General features: G+C 28.0%; 1 protein-coding gene across 1 annotated transcript; it reads left to right on the top strand.

Annotated features, from left to right (window-relative positions):
* The first annotated feature begins 471 nt into the window (after nucleotides 1-471).
* Nucleotides 472-13,642, top strand: LOC113375670 (probable cytochrome P450 305a1). The gene is made up of 10 exons (XM_026615606.1): nucleotides 472-808; nucleotides 6,813-6,919; nucleotides 9,705-10,027; nucleotides 11,207-11,354; nucleotides 11,423-11,610; nucleotides 11,920-12,031; nucleotides 12,100-12,277; nucleotides 12,890-13,007; nucleotides 13,077-13,218; nucleotides 13,307-13,642. Exons 2-10 carry the CDS (start codon nucleotides 6,823-6,825, stop codon nucleotides 13,489-13,491), a joined length of 1,491 nt encoding a protein of 496 aa, XP_026471391.1. The 5' UTR covers nucleotides 472-808; nucleotides 6,813-6,822; the 3' UTR covers nucleotides 13,492-13,642.
* Nucleotides 13,643-14,985: the final 1,343 nt, after the last annotated feature.

Here is a 14,985-nt window from a genome sequence, read left to right as displayed (position 1 = left end):
AATAATGGCGGGATAGTTAAATCTCAAATGTACATATAAAATTACGCTTAACATCATGACATGTCATTACATAAAAAATGTGACAAACAATTTTGTCCAAAAGTTTTACTTAAAAAAATGAATATTTCAAAATAAAAAAAATCAAATTTTTCCAAAAATTCAAATTGTTTCAAAAATTTCAAAATTCAAAAATCTAATTTTTTCAAAGTTTTCATAATTTCATAAAGCTTTTAAAAATTTTAAATTAAGGTACTGGAAGTTCCCGCACTTTGTCTTAAGGCACGATGCCATGCAACATAGTATAAAATTATAATTACCAACTGTTCACATTCTATTCAATGACGCTATTCGAGTATCGAAGGATTGTAAATGTTTGAAAAAGGTTCTTCACCCATGCATTATATTAGTGTGATCTGATCGTCAGGACCCCAGACGGTTTCGTATTGTTATCGCGTTAGTCCAACACAGGAAGCCAGTGCGTACAGTCGGCCGTCGCCTATGCGCCGTTCTTGGCATTCAGCCTACGAAACGACAACGCACGTGCATCGAACGAATCATCATAATTCGATCACATAATAGTAGTTCTGTCTGTTCCGAGTGATGTAATAGTTATGCACAACTTGACACGCCAGATCTAGTTCAGGATTGAATAAGTTAACAATTAATATTGACTCCGAACTGAAACTAAATCGTTCCGGTGTTTCTACTTCAAGTTATATAATTGCGGTGCCTTATTACATTGTCAAGAACCGCGTGTTCTATCAATAGAAGGATTCTCGTGTGACGATGCAACGCTAATCAAATACTAGTGAGTGCTATAGTTATGATTAAGTTTTTGAAAACGTGCTAATTTCTGTGATACTTGAAACCTTTAGTAAAAATACTGAAACGATTAAAAAAATTGTAATTAGTTTGTTTTTCGAAAACAGATATATAAATAATTAGTTGTTTGAATTTATTATTTTTAATTGACGTATTACGGACAAAATGTATAGTATTAATTATTTTTAATCAGGTTTTGCCATTAGTTGTATCAAATGTGTTTGTAAAGTGCATCATAAAAAATTTTAGAATATTTTATCAAATTTAATACATTTATAGTAAGTATTCTTTTTATTAAACAATTTATCAATTCAATCTTCATTAATTTTATTAAAACGTAATTTTATTAGAAATATTAGATTTTTTTTTTTTTTTTGTTACAATTTATTTTTGTTAATCAAGACTTTAATGTCTTATTTACAAAATTGATATGAGCAACAAAAAATACAAAAATACAAAAAAAATGCAATAAATTGAATATAAAATGAAAAAAGTTAAAATAAAAATAAAATAAAAACAGTAATACAAAAATAATAACAAAAATGAACTATGACGTGATTATGTATGCCGCGTACTAGAAATATTAGATGATTAAAAATGACATTAATTGGCTTATAAATAAATTGAAAGATTTTTCAATGTGAAATATTTTTTACTATGTTTATATGGTTTATATATTGAATGATAATAGCGAATTCTTTTAAAATGAACTCCAATTTATATATATATATATATATATATATATATATATATATATATATTGTAGAGTTTCGAACAAGAATCCAAAAATAATACAAAATAAAAAACAAGAAAAGTTTTTAATAAACAATTTCTTTATTTAATTATTTGTTAAAAAAATTTTCCATAACTTTCAAAAAATTTCTATCATTTTTAATATCCTGTTCTGATAATCCACTCATTTATTTTTATCATTTTCTTTTTGATCATATTATCATATTTCTGTACATTATTACTTGTTACAATTAATTTATTATTTAAGAAAAATCTATTTTCTATTCCTAAACATATTGTTTGCTTAAATCTCATCAAGATCATGTTTCTTGACAGATGTCCTGAAGATGGAACGTACCTAGTTCCGAAACGTTGACAGTAAACAAATAATTAAATAAAGAAATTGTTTATTAAAAACTTTTCTTGTTTTTTATTTTGTATTATTTTTGGATTCTTGTTCGAAACTCTACAAAATATACACAAATCCAAGACTCTACCATTCAATATATATATATATATATATATATATATATATATATATATATATATATATTGTATGATTCTGAATTTGATGTTGACATATGTATTAACAAAGTCTAGTAATCAGGCATAACATCAATAAAAAACATGAATTTCTTTCAAAAATTTATTTTTAATCCATACGTTTCGGCTATAATCCTAGCCTTCATTCAGTGGAAAAATTAGTTAATCTTAGTTTTAAATTGGAAAATTTTAATAATCCATGGTATCAAGATATGGTAATGCACTACACTATGTATTATAAACATTAAACTTGTAATTACACAATATTTTCACAAAATACTAATTTAAAAAATCACAATTGGATAGTGTGTTGTTCGTAGACTGATAATTTTTTCACTGAATGAAGGCTAGGATTATAGCCGAAACGTATGGATTTAAAATAAATTTTTGAAAGAAATTCATGTTTTTTATTGATGTTATGCCAGATTACTAGACTTTGTTAATATATATATATATATATATATATATATACATATATATATATACATACATACATACAGGGCCGGTCCTGGGTTACTCAGCGTCCGCATGCCATTTTTTTCTAGCGAACCCTCCCCCCACATATTATTTTAACTCTTTTTACCGTTTATCATTAAAATTATATAAACATTTACGTTAATTTTGTTAAATACTTTAAATACTCAGTATGTTCATTATTCTTTGCATAATGCATAATATTTTTAAATTTTCAATTATTTCTAACGCATGTCTAATATTAATATTTGGGTTTTGAAACATTTTACTTATTAATTTTGGGGATTTTTAAAGTAGAAAATTTTAACCTTTCATTATTAAACATAACATTGTTAACTTCATGTTAGATTATTTCAATTTATTTTCCGTTATTTAAAATATCCAAAATTGCATCATAAACTTCACCAAATTGATATCGTAAAGACCGAATTGTATGTATTCATCTTTACTTTTACATCATGTATCTGACTGTTGTTTTAAAGTTAATTTTTTAACGTATTTTGAAAGCATTGTCCAAAGATTAGTAGGTGATGCAAAGAAATTATATATTTGTTAAATGATATTCAAAAAACTATATTATAAATTTCATGTCCGAATCTCGTGTTGGCGCCCCCTAAGGCGTGCGCCCGCATTTTTCGCATGCATGGTATTCAAGGTAGGACGGGCCTGTATATATATATATATATATATATATATATATATATATATATATATAGGCTAAAATTGGGTGATAGTATTGACCTTAACTGTCCTGAAAAAAAATTAGAAAAAAAATATTTCGACTTTGAGAGGCCCTCCTTTGAAAAAAGTACTATTCATGATTCAGAATTATAAAGTGGTGAAATACTTGAAAGTTTTATTATTGAAAAAAATTAAGTAAAAAAGTAAAGACCGAAAAATGACATGATTTTTGTTAGTCTGATACACCACCATACGAGTTCACTTCATTACACTAAATTTATTATCCCATCCTCGTATCTCGAAGCAAATTTACCCATATAAAAACATTGAAATGCCATTAATTCGTTCGAGTTTTTGTTAAGTTTTTGAATATTAAAAATAAATTTGCTATTTATTAATTTAAATATAGTTCCTTCCTGCCCATGCATAATATTGCGGACTCCCATCTTTTTTGGCAACTTTTTCGGGTTGATTTTTATAAACAATCTTTCAGGGCTCAGAAAACCTTTTTACCATCCAAATATATTTTAATAATTTTACGCTTTAATTCAAAAGATATGGCTATTTTCTCTGGACCTATCGTTATAAAAGTAAATAATATTTTGGAAATGACAAAAAACGCGAACTCAATATATATAACTGATTTTACAGTTAACATTTCAAATGTTAAAATAATTCTCGATATATTGGTGTGGGTAAATCATTATTACTACATAATTAATATTAATATATACTTGAAATGACTAGCTTTAAAATAATTGACAATCAAAACAGCCAAAATATTTTTATGGTAGTAAAATCATTGTTTTCAATGACTACAATCATTGTTACAACTGACAAAAGATTTCATATTTTCATTTTGCCATTAACATTTTTCTAGAAAACTCTTTCTTCCTGCCCAAGCAACAAATCTCTCCTTCGGCGGTCCGTATCTCGAAACGCTCGTATGTCAGATCACTTTAAGTCAGGGTACCACTATATGTATATATACAGATATATATATATATATATATATATATATATATATATATTTGTGTCTATATGTATATGTATATATATTAACATGAATTATGTTTCTAATGGATTCATAATTGGTAACGATTCCGGTTATTAGAACTGACCGGTTACACCAATTATACATTTTGGCGCCGATTTCAGGTAACATGCTACGGCAACTAGATAAGAGTTATCAAATATTATACTATCGGAAATTATTATCAATGAATTCTACACACTCGCACGTGTTTAAAATAATTTTACTTCACATGATATTCGATTGCAATCTTTAAATCGATTAACGATTTTAGTTATTTTTGAATATAATTATAATAAAATGTTATAAATTATGAATTTTCATAAAATGAATCAAAGAATCGTAAGTGTTTATGTCGTTAGTAAATTTGAATTGAAGCAGGGTAATTAAATTTTGTCTAAAATGTTGATTCGCTGTTAAAATATGTACAGTGTAAAACTGTCTAAGTTAGGTGTTAAATGCAAGATCAGATTAGAATATATTTTTTTTTAAAATTTGATTTGTAGTAGTAATTCAAATATATTATGTATTGTCCATATATTTGGTAACTCTTGATTCATTTTATAATTGTTACTGCTTGTTAGCCGAAATTATATGATGAATGTCATTTTTTTATGTTTGAACATTTGAATAATGTTTAACAATTGTGTCCTTGAAATGTACCATTAATAGATAGTATATAAAAGCAATATGCATTATAATGGAATAAATAAATCTTATAATAAAATATGCGCATGCAATTAAAATAAATTATTCTAGATTAAACGTATAACACGCACGCATATATGAGTTTATATATATATATATATATATATATATATATATATATATATATATATCTGCGATAGTTGGCTTTAATTATATGTACCTCGCGTTGTATAAATTCGATTCAATTGAGTTATACTAGACGGCGTTAGAAACATGAGAATTTGTACTAGAAAAAAGCGTTTTCTAACTTCCTGTAGGGTAGTTATAGCAATGGGTCAAAAATCGAAAATAAAAACTTTTGCATATCTTCACGTTTTTAAGGTTTCTGAACATTTTAGCATGCCACAGAAAAATTGGATATGTGTGTGTGTTTTGTATGTCCGCATTTTTTCGTCCACGTTTTCGGGCGCACGGATCAACCGATTTGAATGGTTCAAAAAACATACGATTCCTATTCATAGGGAGATGTGCTGATGAGTTTTTACGTGCGGCTGAAAGGCAGGTCCAGCCGTTACGGAGATACGGAGCAAAGAATGCAAAATATACAAATCGAGTTTCTGAGAGAACGGAGTATCCGATTTGAATGATCTAAAAAACACTCAATTTCTAATGAGAGAAGAGTTGATTAGTTTTTGGCAAAGGCAGGTCCAGCCATTTTAAAGATACAGAGCTAAATGTGCAAAAAATGCAGTTTTTGAGAGAACTAAGCGTCCGATTTGAATGGTTCAAAGAACTTTCTGCTTGTTTTTTCTGTTATTATTTATAAAATAATTGCTTTTGGAAAAAAATGTTTCATGTTTTTTTTCAAAATCTTTTTTTGTATATCGAGAATAATTCTGATTTTAATTTTAATGCTGACTAAAGTTTTAATATACTTTAAACAAGTAATTTCAAATTTGCAATTTAGTTTACATAATTCTTATAAATATTAGACTACTGGACCATATTTTCATCTGCAAATCGATGCTGAATCGCAAGAAAATCACCTCATTTTTGAAGCGACTGGTGATGAAAGTTAATCTCTTGCGACAACCTGGGCAGAAATGGTGTTCAAACCAGAATTGGGATTTGATGGGTTTAGCATGGAATTATATACTGTGAACTGATCTTCTATGGCAAAACCTTCAACTCGGAACTATTCGGTCAACGATTTAACCGTCTAAAGGAAGCAATCGCCCAGAAGCGGCCAGCTTTATCCATTTGTAGAGAAATTGTGTTCTATAAGGACAACGCCTGGCAACACACATCGATAATGACTTGCCAGGAGATCCAGGAGGTTGATTGGAAGGTTTTATACATCTGTCTTATAATTGGGACATGGCACCATGCGATTACCATATGTTTATGTCCATGTCGAACATTAATGCTGGTGAAAAATTCACTTGAAGTGAGGCTTGTCAAAATCGACTGTCTCAATTTTTTGCCAATAGCGAAGAAGGTTTCTATGAGACAGGCATAATAATACTACCTTCAAAATGGCAACAAGTTATTGAACAAAACGGCGCATAATTGAACTAAACCGAACTATAGTAATTAAAGCTTTAATTTCATGCAAAAGTAATGGATCTCTTTTTACTTCAACTAATATATATACAGCTAAATTTAAAAAATTATATTAGAAAATAAAACAAATCTGAAATAAATGATAGATTTGCATATTGCAAAAATCTATAGTTCTACCAAATTATATATGTAAATTCAATTTTAATAAGTTATATGCATCGTATCTAGGTTTTATTCGTTAGATTTTTATCTGAGTTTTTAATTAATAATATTATTTATACTTGTTGATTAAAATTTATTTATATTTACGTTTCAGATCTTAGATTATGTTGGACTCTACATACCTACTATTTGTGTGCTTGATATGTACTTTGGTGGCATGGCTAGCCAACCACCTTAGACGTCCTTACAACTATCCACCAGGTTAGTGGAGGTCAGTGCCATGAAATTTCCTAAATAATCAAATTAAAATGTATGCCTTTATTAGAATACTTGAATATTTTCATCATTTAATTTGCCATTATTGCCATCGGATTAATTTCATTATTTCTACTTTTAATTTTATATCAAATTTATTTGTCGAATATATATTGTAATTATGTGACGATTCATTTTATACCTAACATTTTATCAAGATTTTTAAATAGTTGATAAAGCGAATTTTTCAGCTAAGATATATTTTTCAAATATAAGATTTTAGGGTTAAAAAACTAATAAACTATTAAACGGCCGTTAGCGTGGCTTTGAACTAAATTTTGTACAAAAGAATAATTGTGTAAATATAGGAAATATTGAAACTTTATACACGTTCCGATTTGTTCACGGGTGCTTAGATCAATTAATGCAGCATCTGTTAAAAAGTGCTAATTAAACAGTAAACATTTGAAGTACATGTGTATTTGCGTGACTTATTTGTTTATATAAATATCTAAAAAATAGATAGAACACGAGTACAAATGGATTCGTAAAAAAGTTTTTATCACATTAAGTTTTTTGATAAAAAAAATTAAAAATCATTTAACTAGTTGTATTATTGTTTACTAGCGTTCAAGTCTTAATTATGATCATTTGATAGCAAATATTTAGAATAATCTTAAATTCCTAGAATGAATGGCCCAAATTGAAAATATATAATGTGTGAGTATATATATTAGGGTGGTCCTTATATATATGTTTTCGAATTTCCCTTCGAATTTTTTTTTCTGAAAGTTCTAGCTCTTAATATGAACTCTAACATAGTCCGAACTCCAACCAAAGTTTCTTGGTTTTTCTTTTAAGTAAATATTTATTTTATACATTTTTTTTTAATTTCAATATTTATTACAACTGTTAAATAATTAACATCTAGTAATATTGATAAATAATAACATAAATTTAAATAAATAAGAGTGCAAAGGATAGAATTTACATGAAAATAATATCCGTAATATGATGATTTAATATAAAATAGAAGCAAATAATAATAAAAATAAAATTAATAAATAATATAAATAAAATTTCTGAATAATAAAATAATACTAGAAAAATAATAAAATATAACAAAATAACAATAATAGAAATAGTAAGATAATAATAATAATAATAATAATAATGTTAGCGTTTACAAATTTATGAGATCATTGGGAATTTTTTGTTTTAGCCTGGTTGAGCACGCTTCTGAGAATACTTTTTGTGCCAAGTAATTTGGGTGTTCGTCAATTCTTCTTTTGTAGTTGTTTGTATTTTGTTGAATTACTTCATTTACTGTCATCATGTTGCTGTCCTGGTGAATCAAAAACAACCTATTAAAATTAATAAAATATAAAATCAAATTTTATAAAATATATCAAATTTTTATTGTAATTTTTAACTTCCCGTAGGGTAAGTTATTGTAATGGGCCGAAAATCGGAATTGAAAATTTTTACATTTCTCGACGTTCTGAAGGTTTCTGAACATTTTGGCATACTTCAGAAAAAATGGGTGTGTGTGTGTGTATGTATGTATGGATACAAATTTTCGCCCACGTTTTCGGGCGTACGGATCAACCGATTTGAATGGTTTAAAAAACATTCGATTCCTATTGATAAGGAGATGTGCTGATTAGTTTTTGGCAAAGGTAGGTCCAGCAGTTACGGAGATAAGGAGCAAAGAGTGCAGAAAATATAAATCGAGTTTTTGAGAGAACGGAGCATCCGATTTGAATGATCTAAAAAACATTCAATTAGTAATGATTGGGAGAAGGGATTATTAGTTTTTTGCAAAAGCAGGCCCAGCCATTTCGGAGATACAGAGCTAAATGTACAAAAAATGGCAGTTCTTGAGAGAACTAAGCGTCCGATTCAATTGATTCAAAGAACTTGAATTCAAAGAGCTGCTTGTCTTAACAAAATAATTGATTTTGGATTTTTTTTTTTTTTTTTTTTTAATTTTTTGTATATCGAAAATAATTCAGATTTTATTTTTAATTCTGACTATAGTTCTAATATACTTTAAACATATAATTTCAACTCTGCAATTCAGTTTATATAATTCTTATAAATATTAGACAATGTTACAATATTTATAATAATCTATTTGAAAACATTCAATATTCCTCGAACATTTCGTTACGGTACGGGAAGTTCCAGCAATTTGCCTTAAGGCACGATGCCACCCACCCTACTAGTTTTATTTGTGATCAAAATAAGAAAATATAATGCCATTCTCAAAATTTGTCAAACATATAGTATTGACACCCTACCACATGTAGGTTTTGTGTCAATATACAAGTATTTACAGACTTACGGCTGGGTATCTCGAATTCCCAGGATTCTTGCCTAATTTAAGCTTAAATGACTGGACTAATATGAAAATCTCGTTCTGAGCAAAATATTTGCAGTCATAAGTGACTCAATTTATCATTGTTTTGATTGTATTTGAGTTATACTAATACATATTGAATATTATTTTATTTTACTTAAGTGCTTTTTTATCTGCATAAAATATAGTAGTAATAATTTCATGTAACAGTAATATATCTAATATTGCATAAATGATCAATTACAAATTATTGTAAAATATTTCGCATGTTGCGAAAAAATTTCAAATAATTTGCTATACCAGATATTTCGTTGTTAGTTCTGTTCTTATTTTGTTTTTTCTTTTAATAGAAAATTATTGAAATTTAATGCTCGTATTCGGTATTCTTAATATTGACTAGGTTATAATAATAAAAATTACTTTTGCAAGGCCCCAGATGGTTACCTGTAGTAGGTAACTCTCCGCAATTGCGACGCCTCGCAAGAGCCGTCGGTGGCACTCACCGCGCCCTCGCGATCTGGGCCAACACCTACAGTACATCAGTTCTGGGCCTTCGACTAGGGGGCGACTATGTGGTCGTATTATTCGGTGCCAAAACAGTTCGAGAAGCACTCTGCCGCGAAGAATTTGATGGCAGGCCGGACAATTTTTTCATACGTTTGCGGACGATGGGATCCAGGATGGGCATCACGTGCACTGAGGGTCAGCTCTGGACGGAACAACGTAATTTTGTTGTTAGACATCTCAGACAGGTTGGATACTATTTTAAATATTTCACAAAAATTATTAATTAGTTGTGTATTGCTTTATAACTTGACCAGTTTATCGGGCAAAACGCATAAATGCGTAAGGTTTCAACAATGTCGTTACGGCAAGGACATATCGATCTCCTCGAAAATCAATTACTATTTTTATGATCGACTATTTTGCTTTTACTTGTTTTATGTGTATGTATAAATTAAAATATAGAAATATTAAATGATGACTCCGGGCACCCGCTACAGTTGCATAATTGGAACGAGAACTTCCCGGTTAACAGGTTAAATATTGTGAATAAAAGGTTTGGTGTAAGTGGATTTTGCTTTAAGGGAAGTTGCAAAGACTTCCCGATAAGTGTAAACAATCGACATAATTAATATGAATTGAGATTTACAACTTTTTTGACAATAGAAGTTTGAAATTTTGGCGCGACCCATTATTCCAAATTTTGATGGTTTTTTGTTAACTTTTTCCAATTATGGAAACTTTTCCTACAATTCAGAAAGGTTTGAAACGTCGAGTTACAATAAAATTAGCAAGTCGCATTTCCTGGCGGATTTCTATTTATTAACTAAAATTTGAAACATTTTGAAAAATATAGAAAGCAAATAATTTTCAATTTTTAGGATGCATTATTTGGATATTTTTAATACTAAATTCACAAACAAATATAAATCTTTCTTTAAATATCTTTCATAGTTAAAAAAAAAAATAGTGAAGTACTGTAAATATGCGAATACCAATTATGATTGTTGTTATAATATGGGATCGTGTGTTTATAATAATGAAATAAGAACCATTTCCCAAATATTGTGAGAATTCTTGGTGATAAAGAATTTTTGATTTCTCAAGTCTCTAAATGATTTAATTTTATAAAATATTTTGATGAGGAACTTTGGCGAATTATAATTTTTTTGTTTAAAGAGCGTTAAAACTTTCTATTACTTTAATTTTATATATCCAATGATTATTTTTGGCCACGAAATGACTGCTGGACCTACATTATCAAAGAAAACTAATCAATTTTTCACACCATCCGAATAGTTTTTCAAATCTTTTTTGCTTGGTCTACGATCGATTCGAATTGTTTTTTTTTTTGGATTACTCTAATAACAAAAATTTGCATTCAAACAAACATTTACAATTAATTGAAACTGCTGAAACTATTTTAGGTCGGCTATGGCAAGCAGGCCATGGAAGATCAAATAGTGAACGAATTGAAAGAATTAATTTCAGTGATTGATGCATTAGGAAATTCCGTAAATTTTGGACGAGAGCTTGCTCCAAGTGTAATAAATGTTTTGTGGACTCTGACTGCTGGTGAGAATTGATAATGAATTTTTTTCTATACTGATGTAAACCAGTTTTAACTATGTTTTTTTTTTCAGGCAAACGTATTTCTAGAGATGATCAACGACTAGAACGTTTGCTGACGCTGCTTTCCCAGCGCTCCAAAGCATTTGATACCGCAGGCGGTTCGCTGAGCCAGATGCCTTGGCTGCGATTTATTATACCAGAAAGTAGTGGCTATAATTTATTGCTAAGGTTTAATAAAGAACTTCACAGTTTATTTATGGTATTCTTTTATATATCATATTTTTAAATTTTTATATATACATGTTTTCAAATTTGTTACCTACTCGAAAGTACTTTCATTATTTGTACTGCTATTTATTTTTCATTAAAATTCAACAATTTTAGTATTGTTAAATATACAGACATATTTAAGATAGTTTTCCATCTACTTAAAAATTTACATTTTAATCTGGACAACTTTATAATTTTGCTCATATTCAGACTTATATTACATAGTACAACTTAGTATTTACACTTATTTAAATTTTTTAAATATTTTTAGCAAAAGTAAAATTTAGCATAATTTCAGGAAACGATAACAGATCATCGTAATAATCATAAAGCAAGCCAGGCTGATGATTTAATTCATGCTTACATTACTGAGATGGAATCTCGAAAAGGAAAACCATCTACATTTACAGGTTTGCATATTTAATTATTTTAGTTATATTTGAAGGCATTTAATTATTTTTCATTTCTAATATTTCAGACGTACAATTAACAATGGTAATATTGGATATATTTATTGCTGGCTCCCAAACAACAAGCAATACTTTAGATTTTGCTTTCTTAATGATGTTAAATAGGCCAGATCTACAAATGAAAATTCATCAAGAAATTGACGAAGTCTTAGGAAATAATTTACCAAAATTAGAAGACAGAGCAAAGTATATTTTTATTATATTTCTCTTTCTCTCTTTCTCTCTCTATATATGTATATGTGTATATATATATATATATATATATATATGTATATATATATATGTATATATATATATATATATATATATATATATGTTAGTGAGTAATCACTACTTGATTTGAATCAACTTGTATCAAGCCGAGAAATATTTACTGTGATACAATATGTGCAAACCTGAATTTTAATAAATATAGAAAAAATAATTTTAATAAATCTAAATATAAAATAAAAAATGAATTAAATCGCGATCCACCTGAATTCAATCGACTCTTTCACGTTACAAGCATGATTCCATTTTCTCGCTGAATTTGATTTCAGTTTCTGAACAGCTGCGCAGACATAACATCGTCATTGTTCTTGGGTAATATATTTCAACTGTCTTCAAAATTAAATCATTTCTAATAATAATTTTGTAATATATTTTTTTGATAGTAATTTAATTTTAAAACTTAATGTATCGAGTATATTGGTCAAAATTTTAATCATAAATTTTCATCACATTCACTAAATAAATACATCGATTTATTTTACTTCTAAATTTTTTTTAGGATTAGGTTTTATTTCTAATGTTTTTTAGGATGCCATTTGTGGAGGCAGTGCTTCTCGAAGTTCAAAGGTATTTTCATATTGTAACATTGAATGGTCCCAGGCGAGTAACTAGAGACACTACTATAGGTGGATATAATATTCAAAAAGTAGTTATCAGAAAATTTAATTATAACTGTTATATCATAATTATTTTAACATATATTATTTTTGTGCAGGATACTACAGTACTCATGAGTTTGTATTCGCTACATAAAGATGTGGAATATTGGGGTGATCCAGAAAACTTCCGTCCAGAAAGATTTTTAAGTGAAGAGGGTTACCTCAAACCAAGTGATCACTTGATTCCATTTGCTTTAGGTATAAAAATCTATAATCTATTATCTATGATCTCTATATTAACTGCATTATTAATTAAAGGATTTTAATATATCATTTTTTTCTTCAGGCAAACGTCGTTGTCTTGGAGAAGCATTGGCAAAAGCTTGCATGTTTATATTCTTCACTGGTATTTTACAGCATTATGAACTGTATGTAGATAATGATCAAGAAAAACCTAGCATTGATCCTATACCTGGAATAACATTATCACCAAGACCATATAAAGCAAATGTTAGAAAGCGTATTAGATAATGATTAAATAAATAGAAAAAAACTTCAGAATCATTACATACCTTGATAAAATCTTAGCATCATAATGCTTGTAAGTTTTAACATAAATAACAATACTCTTAATGCAGCACAAACAAATTCATGTGAATGATTTTTAAATTATGATAATCGGAACAAGCTTGTCACAATGAAATTGGAAAATGTTTAGGTAAAAATCTAATTACTTGATTTGACAGTTATCTGTAATGATATATATAAGAATAAAAATAGAATATATAATATGTCTTTTAATAATAACAATAATATTGATAGTAAAAATGCATTTGCCTCTACAATACATAAGACAAATGATTACCAAAAACATGAGGGTACTAATATGGTAATAACTAATATATTAATAAAATTTTGCATATAAATTAGATGCTTTTTTAAGCCAGAAATCGATGGTTGATAAAAAACGTGCAGATTAAGTATATAATTTATTACATCATAAGTGACACTGAAAAACATATGGGTAAATCTCGTAAATGTTCTCGCAAAATATTTAAAAGACTACTTAAAAAATCAGCTGTTTATAACAAAATTTCTATTCTCCCGAAGGAGAAATTTATGTTTTTGTCAGAAAACCTGATTGGCTATTCTTGTTTCATTTTTTGGCAAAAATGGCTGAATTGCTTTCATACATTTAAAAGCCATTTGATGTAGCTGGAGTGGTTTTGTGCCACATCAGGAAAATAGTTCTTCATAACTAACAGAGAAGTGCAAAGATTATATATATTTTTGAATTTCTGTGAGAATGCAACGGAAATTGCGTTACGCCCGAACAGTACGTCATATGTACTCGATGAAATAGCCGTCGTGTCGTGTGAATAGAGATCTGTCGTTGTATGCGTACCGGCATCAACGTTGTATGCGTCCTTTTATAATTATTTATCTATGGGTATGCGTACCGATATCAACAAGGAAAATTCCTGAATCAGAAAAATATTTTACCCTGTTTCCCGTAAATACTTATAATAAAAATAATAAAATAGATAAAACATTTGTGCTCAAAGCTCAAAGAATGAGATCATATTGCCAGCGAGAAGGTAAAAAAAATACAACCAGCCAATGAATGTATGTTAATTTTAATCACATGAAGTTCTTCAAACACAATTATTACATGATGAGTGAAATTGTGAAAACAATATTTCTTTAGGCGTTATTTTACATAATCCACTGTGCAAACAAATATTATAGAATAAATTAATCAGCAATTACTTCATTTCTCTAATGAATGACAATGACAAACCGATCATTTCATATTTTAAGTATGACTTTAATTATATTATTGTTTTCAAATATTTTTAATGTTATTATAAATATATAATTTATTATTATATAAACGTGTATAATGGTTGACACTAATAAATGTGTGCATCGCAAGTGTTACCATATTACTAATAAACATTATTCAAAATTGTTATATGTAGTTATTTACAATTGAAATGCCATCCTGTGATAACAAAAAAGTTT

The sequence above is a fragment of the Ctenocephalides felis genome, unplaced genomic scaffold (assembly GCF_003426905.1).
Source record: "Ctenocephalides felis isolate EL2017-DRISC unplaced genomic scaffold, ASM342690v1 CF-g0.4_SCAFFOLD_01886, whole genome shotgun sequence".
Taxonomy (NCBI): domain Eukaryota; kingdom Metazoa; phylum Arthropoda; class Insecta; order Siphonaptera; family Pulicidae; genus Ctenocephalides; species Ctenocephalides felis.
The sequence above is the reverse complement of the archived record's forward strand: the minus strand, read 5'-3'. Positions and strand labels throughout refer to the sequence as shown.

Bases quoted from the DNA above. Each gene is read 5' to 3' on its own strand.
- LOC113375670 (XM_026615606.1), top strand. From the start codon at position 6,823: ATGTTGGACTCTACATACCTACTATTTGTGTGCTTGATATGTACTTTG. The intron at 6,920-9,704 runs GTTAGTGGAGGT...TACTTTTGCAAG, and splicing joins TCCTTACAACTATCCACCAG to GCCCCAGATGGTTACCTGTA. The intron at 13,008-13,076 runs GTAGTTATCAGA...ATTTTTGTGCAG, and splicing joins GTGGATATAATATTCAAAAA to GATACTACAGTACTCATGAG.